General features: G+C 40.9%; 1 protein-coding gene across 7 annotated transcripts in view; it reads right to left on the bottom strand.

The window, feature by feature from the left end:
* Positions 1–26,678, bottom strand: part of SYCP2L (synaptonemal complex protein 2 like) — a 73,722-nt gene that overhangs the window by 43,517 nt on the left and 3,527 nt on the right. For all 7 annotated transcript variants that reach the window (XR_002346297.1, XR_002346296.1, XM_021100178.1 and 4 more), the window contains exons 3-15: positions 25,690–25,827; positions 25,485–25,604; positions 22,431–22,535; positions 21,802–21,826; positions 16,827–16,912; positions 16,627–16,715; positions 14,229–14,263; positions 11,780–11,922; positions 8,083–8,135; positions 7,218–7,263; positions 5,927–6,019; positions 5,767–5,827; positions 126–268 (exon numbers count right to left, since the gene is read on the bottom strand). Coding sequence is in view for 5 of the 7 variants with exons in the window: in XM_021100178.1 (XP_020955837.1) it covers positions 126–268; positions 5,767–5,827; positions 5,927–6,019; positions 7,218–7,263; positions 8,083–8,135; positions 11,780–11,922; positions 14,229–14,263; positions 16,627–16,715; positions 16,827–16,912; positions 21,802–21,826; positions 22,431–22,535; positions 25,485–25,604; positions 25,690–25,827 (1,137 nt within the window). In the remaining 2 variants the exon portion in view is untranslated. The remainder of the gene's footprint in view (positions 1–125; positions 269–5,766; positions 5,828–5,926; positions 6,020–7,217; positions 7,264–8,082; positions 8,136–11,779; positions 11,923–14,228; positions 14,264–16,626; positions 16,716–16,826; positions 16,913–21,801; positions 21,827–22,430; positions 22,536–25,484; positions 25,605–25,689; positions 25,828–26,678) is intronic.

The raw sequence follows: 26,678 nt of genomic DNA, 5'->3' as shown, positions 1-26,678 counted from the left end.
TAATACAATGTTCTACTATAATGTTTTATATCAATTAGATCTTGGTTTTAAAACCAACGTGGAAATTTGAGGCAAGAAAACATACTAAAATATACACAAACAAAAAGAATTAAACTTGCCACCACCTGCTTGTCTTCTCCTAAGGCCTTGATGGAGGCTTGTGCTATGTCAAACTGCAATTCAAAATGGATTTCTATTTTCATCACTTCTTTGTTTCCGATATTAACAGGCTTCTTCAGGAAAATTCTGAGCACCTTCATTTCAGTTTCTAGCAAAAAAAATAAAGTATACCCATGTACAGCAACATACTGAAAGGTCACCTTTTTAAATTTTATAATTGTTTTTTCCTTTTTTCAGCTGCACCCATGGCATATGAAAATTCAGGGCACAGGGATCGAATCCAAGCCACATCTGTGACCACAGCTGTGGCAGTGCTGGAACCTTAACCCACCATGCTGCAGCAGGAGCTCCCAAATTTTTATCATTTTAAATAACTGCACTGGGCTATTTGTTCACTGTCCAGATTTTTCTGCAATGAGAGATTGAAATTATTGTAATAAAGTTACTCTGAAATTATTTTTGTTAGATGCACATGTGTGTTTTTATACACACACAATCTGTTTAAGTATTTAATCTTGCAGAAATAGAAGTAACTTTGCAGCATAGCAATTGAGGGAGTTTTTGTTCTAAAATTCAACCCGTTTTTTTAAAGAGCATTTGTGAACACAAAGCTTACATCTGCAACAGGTATTTCACTTCCCAATACATTAGGCACGACACACATTCTCATTCTCTCTCACTCATTTCTGAAATTTCAAATAAAACCCACTATTCTCAATACACAAACTGGAATAATCCACCCTCATCTCAACAGACCACTTAAAGACGAGAAATGGAAGCATCCTTGAGAGGCCTGCTTCTCAGACACCAGCCCTTTGCCAATGAATAGTAATTGGTCTTAGACTAGAAAATCATTTAGACCACAATTAGTAGAGAGCCCAAGAAAGAGGCACGGTAAGTAGAAGCTGAGTTGGAAGCAGCAGGAGTGAAAAGAGTAAAACTCATGAAAGAGCAGGCACGGCTCAGCGTCACAAATGAGCGAGAATGGAAAGGGACACACCTGGCCAAGCTCCGTGGCCAATGGCACTTGGAGCATGGCTAACACAACATGCGATGTGTTATAAGCATGAAATGCACACGGGTTTGTGAAGACTGAATACCAAAGAACAGAAGCACACACAAAATAAATGGTTAATGTTTACCTTGATTGCATGTTAAAATGTTCATATTTTGGGCATATGGGGTTAAGTGAATATATTATTAACATTAACCCACTTGAAAAAAGACTTTCTAATAAGGCTACTAGGAAATGTCAAATCAAATATGTGCTTCAGACGGTATTTCCATAAGACAGTGCTGGCCTCTAGTCAAGTTCAATAACCCCCCACACACACACAATGGAATACTACTCAGCCATGAAAAAGCACAAAATAATGCCATTTACAGCAACATGGATGGAACTAGAGACTCTCATACTAAGTAAGTCAGAATGAGGAAAAAAAAACAGTATGATATCATTTATATCTGGAATCTAATCTATGGCACAAATGAACCTTTCCACAGAAAAAAATCATGGACTTGGAGAATAGACTTGTGGTTGCCAAGGGGGAGGGAGAGGGAGAGGGATGAACCGGGAACTTGGGGTTAATAGATGCAGACCATTGCCTTTGGAATAGATAAGCAATGAGATCCTGCTGTGTAGCACTGAGAACTATACCTAGTTACCTATGATGGAGCATGATAGTGTGAGAAAAACAATGTATACATGTATGTGTGACTGGGTCCCCATGCTGTGCAGTAGAAAATTGACAGAATACTGCAAACCAGCTATAATGAAAAAAAAAATCACTACATCAAATAATAATAATCCCCCAAATGCTGATCTTACTGGAAACTCAGTCACTGCAGGAAAATCTCTTAAACCCTGCAACAGAAGTAATTCTAAACAATGTCTGAAAAAGCCAGGAACTAGTTTGGCTGTGGGGCTCAATGCAAATGTTCAAGGCTGAGAAGAAATAGCTGCAAGGGCCATGCCAAACCCTCGACAGGCTCCTAGAACCCTGCCAAGCCCTCAGCAGGAAGGGCTGTGTGTACAAAAGGCAAGTCTTTTTTTTTTTTTTTTTAATTGGCATATAGTTGACTTACAGCGTTGTATTAGTTTCAGCAAACAGCAAAGTGAATCTGCTATACATACTTCCAGTCTTATTTCCCCATATAGGTTAATGTGGAACCCTGAGTAGGTTTCCCTGTGCTCTACAATAGATCCTTTGTCATCTCTTTCCTATATAGTAGTGTGTGTGTGTTCTTGCTCGTGGTGCTTGCTACACAAACCTCGGTTTCTTCAGCTATAAAACTAGAAAGTCACACCTTCCGTCAGCTGTTGGAAGGCACTTTGTGGATTATAAAGTTCCCCTGGCCTTGCTCAGTGGGTTGAGGATCTGGTGTCGCTGTGAGCTGTGGTGTAGGTTGCAGACGCTGCTCGGATCCCGCATTGCTGTGGCTGTGGTATAGGCCGGCGGCTACAGCTCCAATTGGACCCCTAGCCTGGGAACCTCCATATGCCGTGGGAAGTAGCCCTAGAAAAAGACCAAAAAAAAAAAAAAAAAAAAAAAAAAAGCAAAGCAATGTTAGGGGTACCACAGTCAGAAAATCCATGGAAATCTTTGTAAGATATTGACTTAAACGTTAATGATATTTTACATTAAAATAGATAGTAACAGGTAATACCTGTATAAATTAATTTACTCAATTTATTATTATTATTTTATTTTTTTTGGTTTTTTCAGGGCTGTACCTGTGGCACATGGAGGTTCCCAGGCTAGGGGTCCAATCAGAGCGTAGCTGCTAGCTGACACCACAGCCACAACCAGATCCAAGCCACATCTAAGACCTACACTACACCTCACTGCAACACCAGACCCTTAACCTACTGAGCAAGGTCAGGGATCGAACCTGCATGCTCATGGATACTAGTTGGATTCGTTAACTGCTGAGCCATGGTGGGAACTCCTATGATTATATTCAATTTACATTTCTAGGAAGTTGTTTATAAGCCCTTTTCCTTTACTGCAGATAGGTGGCACCAACTTAACATACACTATTTCCAATTCTGTGACTCTATCTGCTGGCTTCTGCTTCTTCCCGTCTGTGACACCAGAAAAATAAATTTGCCCTCTGCCTTGGTTCCTGACATAGCCTACAACTGTCATCATTTTCAGTAATGGGGGCCAGGAGCACCTTTTGTTCTAAGATTTGGTCTTGGAGCCTGGTTCCCAACACGAGAGCTTCTAAGACCCTTGGAATCCTTGGAGTGATGGACGTGTCCTATTAAGTTTCTGAGAAGACTGGGGGCTGGAGGACCCAGGATAACTTCGGGATGGCGCTGGTCACAAGAAAGACCAAGGCACGGTTAGAGGGTTGGGATTTCCAGCTCCCCAGTCTTCAGGGAGGAAAGAAAGGCCAGAGATGGAGTAACTATGCCTTCCCGCCTACATGAGAAAGCCTCCATAAAAATCCCCAAACTACAGGGTTTTCCGAGAGCTTCCAGGTGAGTTCCAGGAGGGTGATGCATCAACTCCACAGAAACAGAAGCCCCTGCACTCAGGATCCTTTCTGGATCTTTCCCTGGGTACCTCTTCACCTGGCTGTCCATCTGTGTGCCTTATTATATCCCTTATAAGACTGGAAACTGCTAAGAAGCATTTCCCCGAGATCTGTGAACCATTACAGCAAATTATCAAACCCAGGGAAGAGGCTGTGGGAACCTCTGATTGGCAGCTGGTTGGTCAGAAGTTCCAGGTGGCAACGCTGAGACTTGGGGCGAGGGTCTGAAGTGGGGGCTGTCGTCACCGTCCCTTCATTCTCCCAGAGCCTCGCAGAGAAAGGCTTTTGTCCTCTTCTGCCACGTCCTTTACTGCCTCATTGACCCCCACTTTCCCTCTTTTTCTAATGATAATTCACAGGAGGAATCAATAAGAAAGCAAATGATTCTTGTTCATAAAAATTGAAATTGTCCCTGGAATGCAACTGCCTAGTGGTGCATCTATTTGTAAATTAATTTCAGCATTGCTTTTTGAATTCTCCCGGTTGCTGCATTTTACCAATTTCCTCATTGCTTAATGAAATCTTTAACTCACATTTATATTTGTTTGAGGGTCATGATCTTACCTTTTCAAAAATTATCCTTTAATGAAACACCAAAGTTACATACACAAATTCCAGCAAGGAAAACCCTGGGATGAGGAAAGGTTACTTCCTCCTAAGTAGTCTCAGGGAAGAACCTTTGGTTAAGAGTTTAAGGTTAGGAAGGATAGATTGGTTCTTTCTCGGACTTGTATGATGAGAATCATGTTCTATATTGTTTCACTTTTCACCCTGGCTTTTGGGAAGCTAAGTACCAAATCTGCATCTCCATGGCAGCCAATCCAGCCTTCATGATAAACATTTTTATCCTTGTCTGGGGTTCCAATTTCCCATTTGGATTATTTTAGTATAAATAGGCAAGCTGCTTTAAATCCTCTGCGAAAGTCGGTCAAGCAAAAAATCCACAAAGTTCCACAGTGTTCTGTTTTAACACTTTAGTACATTCAATCGCTTAAAAAATATGTGTATCGAATTACTTGCAAAACATCCCTTTGTTTTTTAGAGACTCAATTCAGGAATCCTAGTCAAGCATGATTACAGCTGAAAGGTTAAACTGGACCAGCAACTTCCCTCTCCCCACCTGGAAAAGGACCACTCCTGAGTCCATGCCCTTCAACTCTTACCTTCCAGAGGGAGAAGAAAGGTGAGTGATGGAAATTTAAGAAGAGGGAGTCAGAGGGCTGACATTTAACACACCACAACTCCTCTATCATTAGTGTAGGTATGTGTGAAAGGGAGGGCAGGTACTATAACCACTTTTTAAAATTGTGGTACAAAACAGTTTTAACATTTACCTTGTTAACCATTTAAGTGTAGGGTTCAGTAGAGTTGAGGGTATTGACATTGTGTTGCAACAGATCCGAAAACTTTTCCATCTTGCAAATCGGGAACTCTGTACCCATTAAACAACTCCCCATGCCCCCTTCCCCACAGCCCCTGATAGCCACCACTGAACTATCTCTATTTGACTACTTTCAATAATATCTCATTTAAGTGGAGTCATACAGTATTTGTCTTTTGGTGACTTAGCTTTTCTCACATAGTATAATGTCCTCAAAGTTCATCTATGTTGTAGGATGTGTCAGAATTTCCTTCCTTTTTTAAAGCTGAATAATATTCCATCGTATGGATCCCATTCTATGGATCCATTCACCCGGTGATGGACACTTGAGTTGCTTCTACCTCTTGGCTGTTGTGATTAAGGCTGTAATGAACACCGGTGTGCCAGTCTCTTCAAGTTCTCACTTCAATTCTGAAGCTATCCAAAAGTGAAATTGCTGGATCCTAGGGTGATTCTATTTTCAATGGGTTTAGGAACTGTAACCATTTTTACAATGAGAAAACCAGGCAAGTAACTGAGCCCCAAAGTTACAAAGAGGAGGCGTCATCAATCCCCTGCCCCCTGGCCCTGAGCACAGCCCCTTCTCCACCACACTCACCAGCTCCCTTCTGCCTCAAGGCGCAAGCAAAATGGGCTCTGGAATTAACTAAACATACCCTGCGACCATCAACAGCAACAATACTCAGGACTAAACGTAGGAGTGTTTAGAATAATCGCCTTACCTATTACGCTGAAAGTAATCACCGCATCCTTCAAAAGTCTTACGGAGTCCCAGAGGGCGCTCTTGGGAAAAGATAAGTGAAATTCAGGAGCGCATAACACATTCTTGGACCCGAGCAATTTCTAAGCATTTAGGTCTAAACAGGAATCAAACCTGATTACCTCAGTGTTGTTTACATAAAAAGTTATGCTCTGACTGCCTAGGTTGAAATCAATCCAAAATTTCTCTAATTTTTCATCCGCAGGTTTCTTCATCTGTAAGATACAACTGCAGCATTAATATCGTGTGAAAGGGTCCAATGAAAATTATTCCATTAAAAACAGAATGGCTTTTCCTAGAACAACCCTACTTTAATATAAGGTCCCCCTTTATTGCCTTAGTCGTTTCTGCAAAACAGGAAAGTCTCAGTTTTATAGAACTAAGCTATTTCTAGAAAAACCCTACTACACACAGCAACTTAATAGGTGTTTAAATGTGTCAGGTAACTATCCACAGAATTTTTTTTTTTCTGGTGCGAATCGCAGAGAAAGCAGTTCTGTGTGAAAGCAGTATAACAATCCACACTGCTTAGGGATAGAGGCTTCTAGCAAAGGAGGTACAGTTATCAAACATAAGTGGTGATTTGTCATCCAACCTCCCATGTGTTGTGATAAGACCTGAAGATTTCAAATTACCTTCATTTTATTTGATTATAGTCAGCCCTCTGTACCCCCAGCTTCCAAATCTGAGGATGCAACCAAATATGGATTGAAAATATTCAGGGGAAAAAAAAAAGTTCCAAAAAGTTCTAAAAAGTAAACCTTGATTTTGCCATGCTTGGGCAACTATCTGCCTGGTGTTTACATTGTTTTTGGTATTATAAGTCATCTAGAGATGATTTAAATATGCGGGAGGATGTGTATACATTATATGCAAGTACTAAGCCATTTCATATTCAAGAGACTTGAGTATCACAGATTCTGGTATCTGTGAGGGGTCCTGGAACCAGTCCCCCATGGGTGCCAAGAAACAATTGTATTATAAAATAAATATATGCTCTTGGTTTAAAAAAGAAGAAAAAAAGGAAAGAAAAAAGAAAGATTCAAATAGCATGATGCTGGAGTTCCCATGGTGGCTCAGCGGTAACCAACCTGACTAGTGTCCATGAGGATGGGGGTTCGATCCCTGGCCTCTCTCAGTGGGTTAAGGATCCGGTGTTGCCGTGAGTTGTGGTGTAGGTTGCAGACATGGCTCAGATCCCTCGTTGCTGTGGCATAAGTAGGCAGCTGTAGCTCTGAATCGACCCCTAGCCTGGGAACCTCCCTATGCCATGGGTGTCACCCTTAAAAGAAGACAAACAGGAGGGGAAAAGCCCCTCTTTGTAGCAAGAGCAGTTTGGCTTGATTAAACCTAACTATGGGTTTCTCATTACACATCCCCCAACCTCACAGCCCCCAAAAGAGATGAACGTACCTCAAGCTCATCAGCAAAAGCAGCAATGCACGGAAATGATTCAACTCTGCAAAAACACCTCACAATTAAAAAGTGAAAGAAAGCATGGTGGACCCCACACACGACCTACAGATGTCCCACCGGCAAGCATGTGTAACAGGGTATGCCATTAAGTCTCTCTGTACTGAGGTCAGAAGGAACCTCGGACCTACAAACGGAGATCTACTGTGGGTAGATTTCAGATCTCCGTCTGGCAGAGTCTACAAGCCAGGTTTGCTGGCACTTAGACCTCAGCCCCGTGGCTTGGCAAGAGTCCCAGTGAAAGGAGTGCATTCAACCAATATTTTCTCATCAGGGACAGAACTGTCCATAAGACGTCTCTCTCTGGTAACCTTAGACCTACACTCTTCATAAAATCTCCCTGGAGGACCGAATGTTAAAACTATTCCCAATCTTAAATAAACCTGTTAAAGACTGAGAGAAATCATTTTAAATACACATGAAATAAATCACTGGGCAGAATGTCTAATCTTCTGAGGTTGCTACTCAATGAATAACTCAGTAATACTGAGTCCATTCTGTATCCTATGTTCTCTCCTAAAATAAAACAGACTTCAGATTTTTTTTTAAATATTAGATATTTTCACTTATTATTTTTTTAATGGCTGAACCTGGGGCACATAAAAGTTCCCAGGCCAGGATCAAATCCAAGCCACAACTGTGGCAACACCAGATCATTTTAGCCCACTGTATAATGCCAGGGATCAAACCCCTATCACCACAGAGACAATACCATATCCTTAACCCCTGCACCACAACGGGAACTTCTTAACATTAGACATTTTCAGAATAGATCAATAAAATAATACTCAGAGAAATGTCTTACCTTCTTTGGTCACCAAGTCTGTCATTTAGGTGATTGAGAAACCGTCTACAATCCTTCAAAGTAAATAAGGCAAAATTCGTTTAAAAATCCAGATATTTTATTTTATTTTTTGGCCACAGCGTGCAGTGGCTTGATGTGGGATCTCAGTTCCCAGACCAGGGGTTGAACCCAGGCTGCAGCAGTGGAAGTGCCAGAGTCATAACCCCTAGACCACCAGCGAACTCCCAGGATATTTTATCGAAATACCACCTTTTGCAGCACACAGAGGCCAGTGTTTGCTTCCATGTTTTTAGGATCCAGAGCCACCACAAGGCCTCATAAGGGTTTGCTGTTAATTATGATAACTAAAACAATATTTTGTCTCACAAAGTAGAAGACTCCAGAATCACATTCTGAACCCCCAGCCATGAGATCTGCAGCCGAGGGATACTTAGCCCTCCAAAATTACATGCGCAATTACATTTCACTGCGTTAGAAGAGTAAGCAAGGAGACACCCCTTACTGATGACCAAGGGCACAAGAATATAACAATCGTCTAATCCATTGGGCATCCATCCCCTTTGCACCTCCCAGCACAAGCCAACCCCAAACCCACAACACTCATCATGTTGAATTCATCCTGGTGTATTATCCATTGTCAATTTCCCCTGTCAGGAGTTCTCTCTCGGTATATGTTCTAAGAATAAAGAATAGCTTTAGAGTTCTCCTAACCAACAGCTATTAGGAAGGTCAATCTGTTGCCCCCAAAACGCTAAAGCCAAAGAGACACTGATCCAGGCTTTTGACCCTTTTGTTAGCAAGGACCGGACTGGCTGTTGTGATCAAACAGTCCCCACACTCGGTGTCTAGATTTGGCACTCAACACACGTCAGTGTAAGCCTTCATCTAAAAGCAGTTCCACTGAGAAGCTGATGGCTCTAGGGGGCAAAGGATTTGAGAAACAAGATCACTACTTCCGTCCTGTTTCCCTCCAATTCCCTGCAGGTGAGGGAATGACATAGTGGAGGAAGGAAACCAACACTGGGGTGTCCACACTTCGTTCCTTTCATTTAATTCTTACACTTTGGAAGTGGGTTTTATTCCCATTTTACAGATGAGGACACTCAGGCTTCAGAAGTCAACTACCAGCTCCAGCAACATACTGTACAACACAGGGAATACAGCCAATATTTCATAACAACTAAACGGGAGTATAACCCTTCAAACTGACTCACTATACTATGCACCTGTAACTTACATAATATGTACAGCTATATTTCAATGGAAAAGTTAACAAAAAACAAAAAATAGGAGTTCCTGGTGTATCCCAGTGGAAATCAACCCAACTAGTATCCATGAGGATACAGGTTCAATCCTTGGCCTTGCTTAGTGGGTTAAAGGATCATTTTGGTGAGCTGTGATGTAGGTTGCAGATGTGGCTCGGATCCTGAGTTGCTGTGCCAGTGGTGTAGGCCAGCAGCTGAAGCTCCAATTTGACCCCTCACCTGGGAAATTCCATATGCCATGGGTATGGCCCTAAAAAGCAAGAAATAAAAATTTAAAAATAAACAATTTTATATTTAATTTAAAAATTTTTTAAAATAAACTACTTTACCAAAATGTGTTCATCAGACCCATGGGCGAGGTGGGACCCAAACCAGACTCCTGGTCTTTCCATTTAGATCAAACTGCAGCCTGGCTAAACAACAATTGCAGATCTGCCAACAGGCTCAAAATCAAATTTAATATATTGAATGATATATCTGCAGGTTTGGATTTAATAAAATCCCAAATACTCAGCTGTTTTTGGCAAAAAGGCTTTGTTCAACAGGAGTGCTGTTAAGAATTTTAATTTTTCCTACAGGAATCACCCTCATTTTAAGAACTTTTAATTTTTTTATTTTTTTGCTTCTTAGGGCCACACCCACAGCATACAGAGGTTCCCAGACTAGGGGGTTGAATCAGAGGTACAGCTGCCAGCCTACACCACAGCCATGGCAACACAGGATCTGAGCCATGTCTGTGACCTACACCACAGCTCACGGCAACTCGGGATCCTTAACCCACTGAGCGAGGTCAGGGATCAAACCGACATCCTTACGGATCCTAGTCAGGTTCATTAACCACTAAGCCATGAAGAGAACTCCTTAAAAACCTTTTAAAAGGAGAGGGACATCATTTATGTTAGGATAAAGGTGCAGATGCAGCAAAGCCACAAACTACGTGCTACTTGAGGACACCAAGCACCACGGACATCGTGAGCCCAGGCTGCGTGGAAGACGACAAAAATTATTGATCCTCCAACCTGAAGAGGCTGGAGGACTCACGACACAACCACCCTGTAATAGTCCTCTGCCACCAGAGCACCCGTGCCAGCTTCAGCCTCCCGTCATCATCCCAGCTGCTCTCTGCAAGGCTGAAATGCATGTTCTTTTCTTCTCTGAGTCTCACTCCCCTTCAAACTTTGTTGAGGATCACTCCCTGCTCCACGACACTGTCTCCGTCTGGATCCATTAAACCCACAGAGTTCTCTCTCCAGGCTGTTTCCTACAAAGACTTCTTAACTGTATGCCTGAATTTGGTCCACAAATATACTCTTTCTACTGTCCTTAAGCTATTTCACATAAGTGGGAAACAGGGAGTTTAAGAAAGTCCTTCTAGAATATATAAACAACTTATACAACCCAACAGCAAAAAAGCCAATCAATCAATGGAAAAATGGGCAAAAGACCTGAATAGACATTTCTCCAAAGAAGATATACAGATGGCCAGCAAACACATGAAAAAATGCTCAACATCGTTGATTATAAGAGAAATGCAAATCAAAACTACCATGAGATATCACCTCACACCAGCCAGAATGGCCATCATTAATAAATCCACAAATAACAAGTGCTAGAGAGGCTGTGGAGAAAAGGGAACCCTCCTGCACTATTGGTGGGAATGTAAACTGGTACAGCCACTATGGAGAACAGTGTGGAGATACCTTAGAAATCTATACATAGAACTTCCATATGACCCCACAATCCCACTCTTGGGCATCTATCCGGACAAAACTCTACTTAAAAGAGACACATGCACCCATGTGTTCATTGCAGTACTATTCACAATAGCCAGGACATGGAAACAACCCAAATGTCCATCGACAGATGATTGGATTCGGAAGAGGTGGTATATATACACAATGGAATACTACTCAGCCATAAAAAAGAATGACATCATGCCATTTGCAGCAACATGGATGGAACTAGAGAATCTCATCCTGAGTGAAATGAGCCAGAAAGACAAAGACAAATACCATATGATATCACTTATAACTGGAATCTAATATCCAGCACAAATAAACATCTCCTCAGAAAAGAAAATCATAGACTTGGAGAAGAGACTTGTGGCTGCCTGATGGGAGGGGGAGGGAGTGGGAGGGATCGGGAACTTGGGGTTGTCAGCCACAACTTAGAATAGATTTACAAGGAGATCCTGCTGAGTAGCACTGAGAACTTTGTTCTGTGGCAACATGAGTATCTAGATAAAGGGTGGGGGAAAAATGTAATTGTAATGTATACATGTAAGGATAACTTGATCCCCTTGCTGTACAGCGGGAAAATAAAAAAGAAAAAAGAAATAGTGAAAAAAAAGAAAAAAGTCCCCCCTTGAGCCCAACATATAGGAAGCTTTTTAAGTATTGATTAAATGGGATTTTCATGACCAGGCCTCTCACCGTCTCAAATTCTTGATGCTTAATTTCTTTGAAAGCCTCAGCAATGACATCATCTTCAAACCACTGATGGACAATGTCCTCCCTTGATTTTTTTGTCGTCAGTCTACACAATGCTTCACAAAGAGCCACCTGCTGGTCATAATCTAGAGATTAAGAACATGGTAGAAAAAAATAAAAACATGCTAGACATGGATAATTCTAGGCACAGAGCCAAAGAAAAAATGAGTTCCACAGATTAGCATTTGCTCCAAGAAGTTCCATCTTAGGAGTTCCTGTTGTGGCTCAGTGGTTAATGAATTCAACTGGGAACCATGAGGTTGCAGGTTCCATCCCTGGCCTCACTCAGTGGGTTAAGGATCCGGCATTGCTATGAGCTGTGGTGTAGGTCTTGGATGCGGCTCAGATCCCGCCTTGCTATGGTTCTGGCGAAGGCTACAGCTCCAATTAGACCCCTAACCTGGGAACCTCCATGTGCCACGGGTGCAGCCCTTAAAAAAATAAATAAATAAAAATAAAAAAAAGGAAATTCCATCTTAGAAGACTAGCATTGTGTCTTATAAATAGCAGTATGTTCCCTGGAGCAATTATAAACATTTAAACTCATATTGAAGAAATTATTAGGAGAAAAATCCAGTCAGCATATAAAATTTTTTAAAATAAACATTTCTGTACTTTATATTTTAGATATTTTAAAATGTTCATCAAAGGTAGCTTTGTCTAAGACACATATATAGAGAAAAAACTAGTAGTTATCAGTGGAGAGAGGAAAGGGGGAGCATATAGAAGGGGAGTAAGAGGTACAAAGTATTACGTGTAAAATAAGGACGTTTTACAACATAAGGAACATAGCCAATATTTTATAATAGATTGTAACCTCTAAAAACTATGAATCGCTATATTGTACACCTGTAATGTATATAATACTATGTATTACCTATACCTCAATTTTTAAAAATTTTATTATTTTTTACTGGGGTATAGTTGATTTACAGTGTTGAGTCAATTTCTGCTGTACAGCATAGTGACTCAGTCATACATATTATACTTCCAATTTTTTAAAAAGCAGCTTTTTCCAGTCTCAAGAAATACTTCTACTATAAAAATAAAATCCAAGATAAACTGTAGTATTTCACAGCAGATAAACAAAACTAATCAACAGGTTTCAATTTCAAACAATTTTAAGGGTAAAAAGCAAGTTGCAGCTGGATATGCAAACTTAAAATTTGCAAAACAATACTATATGTTGCTTGTGAATGCATAGAGGAAAAGTTAAAAAAAAATTCTTGAAAATGAAAAACAAATCCAAGTCAAAGATTACTTCTACCAATGGAGAGAGGAATGGGACATGGGTCTGGACACAGGGCTTTACCTGTAACTCTAATTTGTTTTTAAAAAAGGAAATAGGAGTTCCCACCATGGTTCAGTGGTTAACCAATCCGACTAGAAACCATGAGGTTTTGGGTTCAATCCCTGGCCTCGCTCAGTGGGTTAAGGATCCGGCGTTGCCATGAGCTGTGGTGTAGGTCGAAGACGTGGCTCGGATCCCACACTGCTGTGGCTCTGGCGTAGGCCGGTGGCTATGGCTCTGATTAGACTCCTAGCCTGGGAATCTCCATATGCCTCAGGAGCGGCCCTAGAAAAGGCAAAAAGACAAAAATAAAAATAAAAAAAAAACAAAAATAAAAAGGAAACAACCTAAATGTCCAAAGATAGATGAATAGATTAAGACAGTGTGGTACATATATACAATGGAATACTACTCAGCCATAAAGAAGAACAAAATAATGCCATTTGCAGCAACATGGATGGAATTAGAGACTCTCATACTAAATGAAGTAAATCAGAAAGAGAAAGACAAAGACCATATATCACTTCTATCTGGAATCTAATATATGGCACAAATGAACCTGTCTACAGAAGAGAAACAAATTCATGGACATGAGAACAGAGCTGTGGTTGCCAAGGGGGAGGGGGAGCAAAGACTGGAAGCTTGGAGTTGGTAGATGCAAAACTTTTGCATTTGAAGTGTATAAGCAATGAGATCCTGCTTTGTAGCACAGAGAACCGTATCTAACCACTTGTGATGGAACATGATGGAGGATAATATGAAAAAAAAGAATGTATATAAATGTATAACTGGGTCACTTTGCTGTACAACAGAAATTGACAGACCATTATAAGTCAACCATAACAAAAATTTAATTAAAAAAAAGTTTTAAATAAAAATTTGAAGCAAATGTGGAAAAATGATCAAATTTGACTAACCCGGTTGGTGAGTAAAGGAATATTCATTAATTATTCTTTACAGTTTCAGCTTGCTTAACTCTTTCATCATAAACTAAAATTTCAATTTAACCATAATTTATTCTGCATAGTTTCCAGATGCTCATAAAACCCCCACTGTCCAATATTTAATATTCTAATATTTAAAATTCTAAATACTTCTTACCACCCACAGTCAAGATTGTCCTTGCAAAGTCTTTCCTGAAACATTTAAATAAATTTCATTTTACTGAAATGAACATACGTAAATAAAACTTTACTACATTGGCATTAAAATTTTAAATCAAGATGGATATTTTGGAAAGTATTTCAAATTCAACATCAGAATTTCTTCAATATCAAGAATGCATTTTTATAAAAAAAATATTTGTATATGTTAATGACTTAAATATACTTTTTAAAAATTTTTTAATGATTTTATTATTTTTTTAATGGCTGTACCTGCGGCACATGGAAATTCCCAGGCCAGGGATTGAATCCGAACCATGGCTGAGACCTATGTCAGATACTTGAACCCACTATGCCAGGCCAGGGGTCAAACTTATACCTCCACAGCAACCAGGGCCACTGCAGTCAGATTCTTATACCACTGTGGCACAGTGGGAACTCCTTAAATATACTCTTTAAAAAAAGAAGCCAGAGCTACTCTACATTCTGAGATTCTAGTTCTCCTTCTGCAAAGTGAATTCAGTTTAATAATCTGAGGATTCATCAAATGCTAAGATTCTGGAATTTTACAGTCACCTCACCAGCCTGTGAAAATGTGTATCCTCCCCACCACACACACACAGTTTGACACCTGGAAGAAATGATACAGTGGGTGCTATAGGGCTTTCCTATAAGATTTTGGAACTGATTTTAAAAACTGATAAAAATTTGTTACAGATGTAATGGGATGAGGCTATCATCTTATTGTAATTAATGCAGGTTCCCAAGTTGCATATTCATTTGAGAAATGCAATTAGGAGTTCCTGTCATGGCTTGGCGGTTAACGAACCCGACTAACACCCATGAGGACACGGGTTCAATCCCTGGCCTTGCTCAGTGTGTTAAGGCATTGTCTTGAGCTGTAGTGTAGGTTGCAGGCTCGGCTCGGATCTGGTGTTGCTGTGGATCTGGCGTAGGCCAGTGGCTACAGCTCCAAATGGAGCCCTAGCCTGGGAACCTCCATATTCCTCAGGTTTGGCCCTAAAAAGAAAAAAAAAAAATGCAGTTAAATGCTAAAAAGTACGATGTTGATCTTTTTTAATGTCTGAAATAATTCTAATTTTAAAGAATAAATTTGTTATGAAAATTTGTAGTTCAGTTCCTCATAATTGATTATAACTGATTTGATAATCACATTAATAGATTGATAATCACAGATTGATTTGTTAATTTTTTATTACTCAATGAATTTATTACATTTATAGAAACCTTAAATAGAAACCTTCAAACAGTACACCTGAGAGGTCTACTTCATGTATGCTTGCAGATAATTGATAAGCACATTGATAACTGAATGATAATCACAGATTTGTTAACTATTAAATAGAAACCTTCAAACAGTACACCTGAGAGGTCTACTTCATGTTATGCTTGCAGATTTTACGTTTGACTTGAAGTCTAGAACATTCCAGACTAGAACAAACAATAAGGTAGGACCATTGCGTTGTGTTAGAAGAAAACAGCACATCAGCTGCTCTCCAGATCTAAATGTCCCACTAAGGGTAATGAGTAAACTAATGCATTCAATGAACACTTTGCAGGAAAAATTCGGAGCAAACACTGCAACCTGCAAAGACCAGTTAAATGGGCCAACATGGTGAGCTCCATGCTCACCCATCACCACTTTCAGGTCTACACTGTGATAAGACTGGGTTGCCCTTCCCCTCGCCAGTCACGGCTGCATGTCACTGGAATGATGCTGTGCCACAGTGTCGTCACTGATGCTGGTCAGTGGTCAGCACACAAGGACTGGTTTAGGGTCAAATTTCAAAACTGGGTTCTGCCGTTGCTCTTCCCATGGTTACACATTACAACCTCACCTCCAAATTTCAACATCCCAAGAAGGACCTAATCATGAGTGGGTCCCCCAAACCCCCCAGTCCATCCTTTTGAAAGCAATTCATGTCCCATTGGTAGAGTTTACTAGTTAATAGCTGGTAACCTTTGCACTTTTGCTCTCTACCAGGTAATGTGCTCGCCACTTTCAATAGATCATCCGATTTGACCTGTACAATAACGCTACCGACCAGGTATTAACATGGGCTCCAGGTTACAGGTGAACAGACGGAGGTGCAGTGAGGTTAAGACTCTGCTCTCCATGAGCGTAAGTGGCAACACCAGGGGTGGAAGCCAGTCAATCTGGCATCCCAGTCTCCGCTCTTCCCATTATCCCAAGAGAGGCTAATTCATTCACAGTGGAAAATAAGCCACAGCTTGAGAAAGCATTTTGCCTCATACATTTGATTGGAACAAAAACAAAACACCCCCAAACACCTAAAGAGAACAAAGATGGTGGTGGTATAATCCTGAGAGATTTTTGCCCTTACATCAAAGCTAAGTGGGTCAAAGTGACTTACATGAGTTGACATGGCACGTCTGACAAGAGAAGCTGTTTTCTCTCCTCCCGAGGCACTGTTTGAAGAATGCAATTCAAGGCCCTCAGCGCCTATAGGGAGGTGGGGAAGGAATTCATGGGAAATAAGCCAAACGGAGAGCGGGCACGGCTCCTCCATGGAGCCCAGGGCACCTGCTATCACGCTTGTTATCTGCAACTCACCTCCTGCTGGATGCCATGATTTACATTCCCTTCTGTCACCAGAAATCCTAAGGTAAACATGAAGGAACCCAGCATCTCACTTTTCCCTGAAAGCAGAATTTTAAAAGAATCAAATTGATGCTAAACAAGAATAAGGAAATGCCTCCTAGGGCACAAGAAGAGGCAAAGACTGAAAAGCATTGGACAGTAAATATCTCAGGAATGAGGTCGTCTGGGCAATGGACCAATCACGGCCTGCTTTGAGTTCTAGAAACCCCCAGACCACAACTGGTTTGCATGGCATAGACACCCACTGAGAAAAATAGCAGCCATATATGCAAACTGTGATGCCCTGTGATGATTGCATCTCAGGCAAAGCTACTTTTTGGTCCAGACCAAGCAATGTGCGAAGGGCAACTCTCACACTCAATTTCCTGTTATTTCTATGTCTGAGACTTTGCATAGTTCATAAAAATAAAAATTTTAGGAGTTCGCTTTGTAGCACAGCAGAAACGCATCTGACTCGTATCCATGAGGATGCAGGTTCCATCTCTGGCTTCACTCAGTGGGTGGGGGATCCAGCATTGCCGTGAGCTGTGGTATAGGTCACAGATACAGCTCGGATCCTGCATTGCTGTGGCTGTGGTGTAGGCCAGCCGCTACAGCTTCAATTTGACTAGCCTGGGGACTTCCATATGCTGCAAGTGCAGCCCTAAAAAGAAAATAAATAAAATAAATGAAAATTTTAGAAAGTTCTTAGGTGAACAGAAGAATTTGTTGAGTAAAGGCTTGGCCTCTATTAAATAGCTTAATCATAGACACTTCAATGGCTACTTATATGTCAGGACATAGTAAAAAAAAAATAAAATAAGGTATATGGTAATGCTTTGTGCTTATTAAACAATCAACTATTATTTACAATTTCATTTATGCATATTATATTGTGAAATGATGGTGGAAGTATACACAGCAAAAATTCATGGCAAGGTCTAAACATTACTTTGATAGGTTCAGAGGTGCAATTTGGATATGTGATTTTTTTTAACCATATGTTGCATACTTTTTAATTCCCATGTAACTCATGAAATTGTGGAAATCCAAACCAGGAAGTAGATATTAAAAAACAAACAAACAAACACATATTCAGTCCAAAAAAGCCACATTGATACTGCTGGATGATCTCTGGAAACTAGAAATTTGGGGCTGAGCCAACAACTGGCCTACCAACTTAAAATTTGAAAGATTCAAACAGAACCCAGATGGATGGCAAGAGACCCTAAAGACATGAATGCACTCCGTTAATCAGCAAATATCAGACATCATGCAATCTTTTCATTTAAAGAGCAGTAAAGAGGAACTAGCAAATATAGACCTAGAAAAAGGAAGGCTCATAACAAGTCAAGAGGTAGCAGAAAAGTGACTTTAAAAAATGCTCCCTTCAGGAAACAAAAGATAAAAAAGCTGAGAGGCCAAATTGGAAGCATCTGATTTATCATCTCAAAACTCAAAAAGAATGCGAATTCCATGAAAAAAATTAAATTAGTAAGAAAAGGCAACAGTCTAAGATGAACACAACAGAAGTAAATGAGAAAGAAACATGTAATATGAAAATCGAAGTCATTCTAGACATTACAGTCTGAGGGAATGTAAGATATAAGTAGTCACTACCACCCCCACTACCCCTGGAAAGTCACAAGGAGGAAGTGGCATTACCAGATCCCAGGAATCACGGCCACCTGGCCAATGCTGTAACCACAAAATGACAACCATGCAGTCACGCCCAGAGATGGCACCTCAGCAGAAGGGAGCAGGAGAAACGTCCCTGCTACCTCCAGTTTCCTGCCATGGGCTAAACCTAGCAGACAGCCCGTTGGCAAAAAGCTGAGGGAGGAAAAAGTTCTCTGCAATACAAAGTAGAGAACCAGAGGGAAATGGATCGAGAGCAGAGGCAGATCACCACCACCCACAGATTTCAAGGAAGCAAAGATGTGATAGCAGAATTGAAGTCTATGCTGGAAGCGATGAGAGAATTGGTTAAAGTCATGGCTTCCAAGAAAAACTTAGCAACTGCTTTCAAAATACAAAGGAAAATATGAATGAGAAACAGATGTATATGAAGACAAAAAAGTTGCAATGGATGAATGATAGATAATCTTACAAAGAGAATAGAATGGAAAAAGTGTAACGGACCTTTTAGTGCCTTCCCTTCATCCTCCCCCCGCCAGTGTAACAATTATGCTATTGGGTTGGACTAAGGAGCTGCAGGGGTGGGTCTGGACTGGCTTCAGCCATGCAGGGGCATCCCATTCATCCTTTCCTGGTGATTGGTTCATTATGGGGGAAGAGGGGCATCTAAGCAGAACCAAGCTAGGGCTTTCTTTGGATAGTTGAAGAAAGTGAATGTTCCCTCCAAGAGTGAAAGAAAATATCATCCATACAGCAAAGAACAAAACAAAGGAATCAGAAAAATGGAATATACATGGTAAGACGACTTAAGTCTTGGAACAAAAAGGGAGGAATAATTCTATCAATGGCATGAGCAGGAGGTGAGAAGGAAGTCAGTGAAAACATCTTTGTACTTCAGAGAGAGGGAAATCAGACATAGGCTCTACAGAGCCTGGGACTAAACAATACACACCCCCCATGACCTTGTGCAAAATGACATATGGCAATCTGACCCTTGCAGAGAGGTCAGCACCCCCTGAGGTGGGCAAAGTAGACTCTAAGCACAATTTGTTATTTCTGTGGACTGAATTATTTCCCCCCAAATTTGATATGCTGAATGAAGCCCTAACCTCAGTGTGATGGTATTTGAGATGGGCTCCTTTGGGGAGGTAATGCAAGTTAGATGCGGTCATGAAGGTGGGGTCCTTATAATGAGATTAATGCCTTTATAGGATGTCAGAGTGTTGGCTTGCTCTCTACCGTATGAGGACACAGCAAGAAAGGGGCCGTCTTGGGGTTGCCAAGGGGGAGGAGGGAGGAAGTGGAATGGATGGGGAGTTTGGGGATAGTAGATGTGAACTATTACACTTAGAAGGGATATGCGATGAGATCCTATCATAGAGCACAGGGAACTGTATCTAATTTCTTGGAGAAGAACATGATGGAAGATCGTAAGAGAAAAAGATGGTGTATGTGTATCACTGGGTCACTATGTTGTACAGCCTAAATTGATACAACGCTGTAAACCACCTGTACTCTAAAAAAAATTTTAAAAAGAGGTAGTAGGAGACATCAAGTTGACAAAGATTGATAAGCAATCCTGACTATCTAATCCTGTTCTAGAGACAATGGAGAATAAAATCCAGAAACATTCAATGAGAGAGGAAGGAGGGGGAGGAAGAGGAGGCAGAGAAGGAGGAGGAGGAGGAGAAAAGCCATTCAGCCCATTTTGTATTTTGTTACAGCAGCTTGAGCTGGCTAATACAGTTACAGGAGCAGTGTTCCCTCCATTGAGAGGCACTGGAGTGATTACAAAGATTCTGTGAATCTATTAAGTAGTCCCAACAATGACTAGAGACTACAACCTAAATGTCCATCGACAGAGGAGTGGATCAAGAAGATATGGTATATCTACACAATGGAATATTACTCAGCCATTAAAAGGAATGAAATACCAGGATTTTTAGCAACATGGATGGACCTAGAAATTATCATGCTAAGTGAAGTCAGCCATACAATGAGACACCAACATCAAATGCTTTCACTGACATGTGGAATCTGAAAAAAGGACAGACTGAACTTCTTTGCAGAACAGATACTGATTCACAGATACTGAAAAACTTATGGTCTCTGGAGGAGACAGTTTGGGGGGTGGGGGGATGTGAGATGGAAATCCTGTGAAATCAGATTGTTATGATCATTATACAACTACAGATGTGATAAATTCATTTGGGTGCTTAAAAGAAAAAAACCCAAAACCTTTGGCCATAAAAAAAAAAAAAAAAAGGGAAAATGACCAGAGACTAAATAAACCTCCCTATGTATTTTTTTCAAGCACACAGCATATATATACACTGCTGTAATCAACAAAAGTGTATTTTTAAATGTTACAAAATTCAATAGATGTACAAGGAGATCCTGCTGAATAGCACTGAGAACTTTGTCTAGATACTCATGCTGCAACAGAAGAAAGGGTGGGGGAAAAAATGTAATTGTAATGTATACATGTAAGGATAACCTGACCCCCTTGCTGTACAGTGGGAAAATTTTAAAAAATTATTAAAAAAGTAAATAAATAAATGTTACAAAATTCAGAAGTAGTTTTTGCCACTGTGTGTCTTGTCCACCAATTTTAGAGACAGTAACCATTACTTATGAAGTTCAGGAAAAAAATGGACTTGAAAGTATCTGAACCCCCTGACAGATTATGGGGACCTCTTTTTATTCAGTCAGTCAAGCCCTATGCACAACTGAAGCATCTAGTACTAATTTTCTCCATTTACAAGATACCATCAAATGTGGTGTCCATTCAACAACAGCTTTTCAAAAGAAAAAAAAAAAAAAAGAATGACCGGGAGAGGACATATGCATTTTAAGATGGCCCCAATGTCTGTGCACCTTTGAGTCCATGGTTTCCTAAGTCAAAAAGCTGGATGACCTTTCACGTGAGCTAAAAATGGAACATCATCATTGCCCTCATCTCCAAATCATCCACGGAGAAAGGCATTGGAATCAGCTCCAAGTTAAAGCAGGAATAGCTAACTTTTGCTGGTTTGGCTCTGCATCCTGGAAAGGAAAAAATCCCCTGTGTGGCCAAATAGTGACAGGAGCAGCCATATAAAGGACGTTCCCCTGGCAAATGAGACACACTTCACAGCCAAATCCATTTCAGCATCACAATGCAACTACGACGAAGATGCTCAATAAAGCCAAATACAATAGGCCAACCACCTCACTTATCACTTAGCTATCATTCAGAGACTACTCTTTTCTCTACACAAGAATATTCTAGTCATGAAAAGTAAAAGTACAATTAGTAATAAATACTTACCTTTGCTACTACTTCTGGAAATAACCTAATAAAAGAAAAAGCAAAGCTCATATTACCTTTTAAAGAGCATTATCAACTATAGCATTAATGTATGAATGCTGGTATTTCTCTAACAGGCAGAAGTTAAAGTTAACTACAGTGGGAGAAAAAATTAGAAATCCTATTTGACCTTTGACGACTTTATTAAAATTATATCAGCCTCAATCAGGTGAACAAGAGATTTGAAAATAAACCATTTCTCTATCATTGGTTATATAGTTTAATGTTTGTTACTATCTCATATAATATTCTAATAAAATGTGGGGGTCTTTTAGTAAAACCTACATCTGAGAAAAAGACATGTTTTATAAATAACTCAAAGATTCCTCCAAATTATTATTTTTTGTCTTTTTGCCTTTTTTTCTAGGGCACATGGAGGTTCCCAGGCTAGGGGTCTAATCAGAGCTGTAGCCGCCGGCCTATACCACAGCCACAGCAACGCAGGATCCTTAACCCACAGAGCAAGGCCAGGGATCGAACCCGCAACCTCATGGTTCTTAGTCGGATTCGTTAACCACTGCGCCACGATGGGAACTCCCTCCAAGTTATTAATGGTCTGTACTCAGTGAAGCACCCATCCTTAGTCTTACCAAGGCTGTGTCATAAAAGTCTTCTGTCACACTCATCAGAGATGCGTCCGAGGCTAACTCTGTCGTGGTCAGAAAGTCTGCTGTTCTTTCGAACCAGGAAACCAAGTACAGAAAGGAAGAAACAGCCATGTAACCTCTACGGCGGAGGAACTGCTTCCCACTTGATAAAATTTCCCAAAAGACAATTCCTTCCAGAGCAAAGTAAGTTTAAAGGCCTTGTTCCATTACCCCATCATGTCTGTGAGGCCTGGCTCTGCAGCCTCCGTCTGGAACACTCTAGAATGGAATCGGACTGCTGCTGATTTGTGCTAAGTTCTCAGACACCAGCCAGGAAGCCACTGAAAAGCCATGTAAAGGGGCTAGTGAGGGGCTGAGAGAAACGAGTCTCATCAACATGGGAGAAGTTCCTGTCACCCTGGAGGCTGTAGAAAGCGGGCCATCCGATGACAAAGGACAGGCAGCCTTTGGAAGATGTCCAGGGGGATGCTAGTGCAACACACGTGCCTCGGGCCTGGCCACCTTTCTTGTGCTAAAAGCTTCCAGCTAATGGGAGATTTCTTTTCTATAGGAACATATACCCATGTTCACATTAGGTTGCTAGAACTGGTATGATTTCAAATAAACGTATATCAGAGTTCCCACCGTGGCTCAGTGGAAATGAATCTGACTAGGAACCATGAGGTTGCGGGTTCGGTCCCTGAACTCACTCAGTGGGTTAAGAATCTGGCGTTGCCATGAGCTTCGGTGTAGGTCGCAGACGCGGCTCGGATGCTGCATTGCTTTGACTGTGGTGTAGGCCGGCAGCTGTAGCTACCATTAGACTCCTAGCCTGGGAACCTCCATATGCCGCAGGTGAGGTCCTAAAAAGAAAAAAAGCCTATTCTCTTTGGGCCAAATCTACATGAATTAATAGTATGTGCTTTAGAATGTGTCTAAATTATGGCTATGGCATTTCTATGACCAACAATTCCACCAGAACATGGAAATTCCTATTTGATTTAAAACCCCAGGGGAGACTTGATCTGACACTTCTAACCTTGGGAAGGCCTTTTCTTCTTAAGTTTTATTTTTTTGTCTTTTTTTTTTTTTTTTTTTTTGAGGGCCGCACCCACAGCACATAGAGGTTCCCAGGCTAGGGGTCAAATTGGAGCTGCAGCTGCCAGTCTATACCACAGCAATGCCAGATCCGAGCCGAATCAGCGACCTACACCACAGCTCACAGCAATGCCAGATCCTTAACCCACTGAGCGAGGCCAGGGATCCAACCTGCATCCTCATGGATGCTAGTCAGATTCCTTTCTGCTGAGCCACAACAGGAACTCCAGAAGGGCTTTCTTAGGTCTAGATAGGAAATTCAGTTTAGAGTTGATCCCAGGTTATCCCCCTACAATCAGCAAAGGTTCCAAGGTACCCCTGAGCCATCCCTGCCCCATTTCCTTTGGAGTTTTAGCCCGTTTTCTTGGTTACATGCATAAGGACGTGTGTCAGGTGGAGCTAAACACAGCGTGAAATATATAGAGTTTGCTTAAGTATAGCCCTTCAATTCCAGTCCTACCCATTCCACCACCAACCCAGCCGCAAACACCTTTAAAGACCCTGAGACAAGGCGTTAGGAAAGCCTGAGTTTACTCCCCCACTGCCACCCCCAGGGGCTGCCCCATAATTAGAGGCCTTTTCAAGTGAAAAGGGGAGGGACAGCTCCTTGGCCCAACCTGATCTGGATCAGCTTCAGGTACTGGAGTCCAGGGGGTAAATCAGAGATTTGATTACCAGCCAGATCACTCTTCTGCCACTCTACCTCCCACCCTGATCCCACCAATAACCTCAGGGCTTTGAATCTTTTTTTTTTTTTTTTTTTTTTTGGTCTTTGTAGGGCCGCACCTGTGGCAAATGGAGGTTCCCAGGCTAGGGGTCGAATCGGAGCTGCAGCTGCCGGCCTACACCACAGCCATAGCAACACAGGATCTGAGCCATGTCCGCAAACTACATCACAGCTCATGGCAATGCCAGATCCTTAATGCACTGAGTGAGGCCAGGGATCGAACCCACATGCTCATGGATGCTAGTCAGGTTCATTAACTGCTGAGTCACAATGGGAACTCCAGAGCTGCAAATCTTATGGGAGGAAAAAAAGCAGAACTGATGCAAGAGGTTTTGTAAACTCTGCTTTGTTTAGAAGGCATGCAGGATGTTACCTTCTGATTAATGCAAAAACCAACCTGAAGCCTATACCTGGGGTGACAGAGAACAAGCAAAATATATTTTCGTCGTTTGTTTTTTCAGATTCAACTAGGATTTTAGAAAGTTGGAAAGATAGGCTGCAGCGAGGGGACATATTTGATAGTTTATGTAGGTCTAATCTTGTTAATAAATTCCATTAAAACAGTTATAGAGGGAGTTCCCGTCGTCGTGGCTCAGTGGTAATGAATCCGACTAGTATCTTTGAGCTGAGCGTGAGGTTCAATCCCTGGTCTGGATCAGTGGGTTAAGGATGTTTCTATGAGCTGTGGCATAGGTTGCAGACCCAGCTTGGATCCAGTGTGGCTGTGGTGTAGGCTGGAAGCTGCAGCTCCGATTTGATACCTAGTCTGGAAACTTCCATTTGCCATGAGTATGGCCCTAAAAAGATAAATAAAATAAAAATAAAAAAGTAAAATAAAGTGATTGGATATTTTAAAAGAAACAGCTGTTTAAAAAAAAAATAGTTGTAGAGTCTTTGGGTGGGGTGTGTCTCTTGATCCAGTATCTCCAAAGTTAAATTCACTAAAAACAAACAAAAAAAACAAATGCTATCACTGCATTGGCTGGTCAGGGGGAGAAGCGAGCTGCATCTGACTCATTCCTGTGCACCCTCAAAGAGCTCCACCCACCCCATACATCAGAAACATTTGTCAAACTTAATTTTATATAAAATTAAGATATAAGCAATAAGCATCAGTACCAATCTCTCTTCAAATTTGATTTCGCAGGGACAGAAAATTCCAAACTCTGCAATTGAATCCACTCTAGTTCCTTAAGTTACCCAAATCCACACAAAACTAAGACACCACTTATCTTGGGGATCAGTCCCTGCTGAATTAGCAAAGGCTCATCTTCTTTGAGGCCGTCCATGAAGAACTGCTGAATACATTTCAGCAACAGGGAAACATACTGAAATTCATTTTTATCCAGTTCCTGGGGATTAGACCACATTCCGTTAAAAACCTTACAGATAATTACCCACTGGTATTCTGATTACAGACCAAAACAGCTTACTTGCCTTACTTATCGATCTGTTAAGATGGTGTAATAAAAGATCATCATACTTTTGAGGAACGTGGTTCTCTCGCTGTTGAAAATATTCTTTTATTTTCTGAAATCCTTCGTCATGGAACGCATCAGTGATGAGGGATTGAAGCTGCAAAGTTGAGAGTCTGAAGATTACCATTTTTCCCCAAGTATTTTATGTCATAGTAGCATTTCTAACCATCATGGGCAATAATAATTTTGTGCAGAAATGAGTAACTCGAGAGAATTTTATTGTGAACAGTCAGTTATGTGGACAGTGATTGAGTTTGTTGGCTTCAGATTAGCAGTTTGCAAAAATGTGGCTTCTGGACCGCCAGCAACCTGACCATCACCTGGGTCTTATTTGGAACCAAACGCTGGGCTCAGGGACTTTCGGGTGATTCTCATCAGGCTAAAGTTTGAGAAGCAGTGACTGAAGGAAAACTATACTTAAATCACAGGTATCGTGGGTAAAGACACTTTATCCTCGGTAATGTTAGAAATTCTAACACTATAAAATTCAAGGCTATTATCACTCAAGTTACATAAATGATCCTAATAGAAGGAAGAAAAATTCCACACTAATAATTATGGTTAATGGAAGTTGCTAAGTAGGCAATTTACCATGATGAATGAAATTAACCTTTTCTGCCTGGAAGTTATTCTAGACAATTTAAGTCAGATGTATATGCACATACACATATATACACACATCTACCTGAATAATAGACACAACGGACATGTTCTTAAATATCTACACTATTAAAAGATAAGACTTTATTTAAAAAATCTAGTCCAATCCTACAGGCTAAATTACAGTATCTTGAGAAGTCATTCTACTATATACCGCCTACAATTCCACTTATCCTTTGTACTGATTTAAATGGGGAGGCAGCATTTGAAATCACACATGTTTTAAGTTACTACCTAGTAAGCCTCTTGGAGCCAAGTACGTGCTCTGCAGATGTTCTCATTTAAACC

The sequence above is a fragment of the Sus scrofa genome, chromosome 7 (genome assembly GCF_000003025.6).
Source record: "Sus scrofa isolate TJ Tabasco breed Duroc chromosome 7, Sscrofa11.1, whole genome shotgun sequence".
In the NCBI taxonomy this organism is placed as follows: Eukaryota; Metazoa; Chordata; class Mammalia; order Artiodactyla; family Suidae; genus Sus; species Sus scrofa.
Note: the sequence above shows the minus strand (reverse complement) of the source record. Positions and strands in the feature narration are given on the sequence as shown.